The sequence below is a fragment of the Monosiga brevicollis genome, genomic scaffold (genome assembly GCF_000002865.3).
Source record: "Monosiga brevicollis MX1 MONBRscaffold_8 genomic scaffold, whole genome shotgun sequence".
NCBI lineage: Eukaryota > Choanoflagellata > Craspedida > Salpingoecidae > Monosiga > Monosiga brevicollis.
Genome location: NW_001865045.1, coordinates 973403 through 975743, shown reverse-complemented (window position 1 = coordinate 975743; position 2341 = coordinate 973403). Strand labels below are relative to the sequence as shown.

General features: G+C 50.5%; 1 protein-coding gene across 1 annotated transcript in view; it reads left to right on the top strand.

Moving 5' to 3' along the window:
• MONBRDRAFT_24992 (uncharacterized protein) overlaps positions 1 to 707 on the top strand; it is a gene marked incomplete at both ends in the record, with an annotated part of 4982 nt that extends 4275 nt beyond the window's left edge. The window contains 2 exons of the mRNA XM_001745370.1: positions 3 to 425; positions 596 to 707. Coding sequence (XP_001745422.1) covers positions 3 to 425; positions 596 to 707 — 535 coding nt within the window. The remainder of the gene's footprint in view (positions 1 to 2; positions 426 to 595) is intronic.
• Between the last annotated feature and the right edge of the window lie 1634 nt (positions 708 to 2341).

Sequence of the window (2341 nt, the reverse complement as noted above, 5' to 3'; positions counted from 1 at the left end):
AGCTGCCGCATCGACCTGCACCGCCGCAACCCCTTTCCCGGCGGTGCCCTGGGCCCAGCTCTGCCCGACCTGGGCATTGACGTGACTGTGCGCACAGCCCAACCCCCGACCACCTCGCAAGCCTGCATCAAGGTGGGCGCTGCCCTTCGCCGAGCCGAAATGGAGAAGCGCGACTACTACACCGGTTTCAACCATGGAAAAACTCTGATCGTCCCTGCGGCGATGACGACAACCGGTGGGTTCGCCTCCTCCTTTGTGGATCTGCTTGGTCAGCTCGCCCGCTGCGCCGAGGCCCGTGGTGTGTACCAGCCGGGGCTGGATGAGGCCTTTGTTCCCCGGTGGAAGGGTCGCTTTGCGGCGCTGGTCCATCAGATGAACGCTGACCACATCCAGCGCCACTTTGGCGGTGTCTGCCTGCGCTCGTCGTAGGTAGGCACCGTCTCGGGGGTATTAGAGAGTGATGTCAGATTCTTGTATATATGCGACAATATGCATCACATCAACGTACTAGTTATACTGTTGATAGCCTAGTGGTTTAGGCGTCTGACTTTTGAGTCGCTCTCTCCCATGCTACAATCTATTATGCCTTTAATAGGTTATGGGCCTCGAACGCGCTACCACTTGTCAGTCTTGACTTGGGATTCGAACCCCGCATCAAGACTACTTGTGCAGACCTGAGCTCGAGTTGCGTAAGCGCTATTACATAGCCAGTACAACTCAAAGTCGCATAAGCGCTATTGCATAGCCAGCAGACTATAAAAAAGGGGGAGCCAAATATAAAATGAGCCAGGTGTAGCAGTTGCATACTTGAAAAAGCACTGCAGGTGTGTGTCGCGGAGCACACCGATCTTGAACGCCATCCTTGTAAGGATGATCCGCCAGAGGGCATGAAAGGATTGGGTCAACTTCATCGTGAGGGATGGACAACAGACCACTCGCACGTTGAGGGGGACTATTAGAGAGTGATGTCAGATTCTTGTATATATGCGACAATATGCATCACATCAACGTACTAGTTATACTGTTGATAGCCTAGTGGTTTAGGCGTCTGACTTTTGAGTCGCTCTCTCCCATGCTACAATCTATTATGCCTTTAATAGGGGGTCCCTCTGTGGGGATCCCTGTGTGCACCTGTCGCTCCCAGGGTGGTTCCTCGTTGTGATCTTTTCATGGCTTGACTTGTTTTTTTGTTTTAATTTTGCTTAATTTTTAATGTATTTGTGTGGTATTTTTGCTGAATTTTTGTAAGGTCCTTTGTATGATGTCTTTTCCTTCTGTGGTCGGTTGCCTTTACAACCCGACGCTGTCTCTTGTTGTATGTGAGCGTGCCGTGGTGTTCTTTGTGTTCGTGCTGTGATGGCTTATTTTTGTGATGTGTGACTGCCTTTTTGTGTGTCTAATGTTTGTAATGGCCGTATCTCTGGTTATACTTGGTAGTTTTGTACGATTTTTGTTTCTATGTGCGTGATTCTTCGCGCTTGTACCTCTTGGCATGATAGAAGCCAATGAATGTACCTTGTTCTCTTGTGTTATTTTGCGTGCCGTCGTTACTACTACTAATAATAAATTAGGTGTTTGAACCTCAGAGCTGAAAGCAAAGCTGTGCAACCCCGACATCAAAATCACGACGGCTACTACTACCACTACCATTATTGTTACCGACGACCTCGACGACGACACTGACCCTCTTCTCCTTGACCATCCTCATTTCAGCGCCAACATCACCACCACCGACAACTACAACAAGCTGCCTGCTACCGTCAAGGAAGCCATGCACAGTCCTGATGCTGACAGCTGGACCCGTGCCCTTGAGAAGGAGGCTGATTCCTTTCACGAGCACAACGTCATCCAAGGACTAGATCACCTTCCAGCTCACATCAAGCCCCTCGACCTTCGGGTTGTCTTTGCTCGCAAGCATGACGGCACCTTCAAGGCACGCATTGTGGCCAAAGGTTTCAAGCAGCTCTATGGCATCGACTACAACGAAACCTACTCGCCCACTGCCAATATGGTGACCATTCGTACCCTCATTGCTCTTGCTGTCGACTATGGCTTCATCATCCACCAGATGGATGTCAAGACTGCCTTTCTCAACGCTCCACTCGAGGAGGACATTTACATCACCGTGCCCAAAGGTCTCGAGCAGTACTTCAATGGCTACACTCATGGCAAGCTCAACCGCGCTGTCTATGGTCTCAAGCAAGCTTCACGTGCTTGGTACCAGATGCTCGACCACCAGCTGTGCACGGAGATGAAGTTTACTCGCTGCCTCAAGGACCGATGTGTTTATTTTCTCAACAATGGCCGCGATGCCATTTGGATCGCCGTCTATGTCGATGAC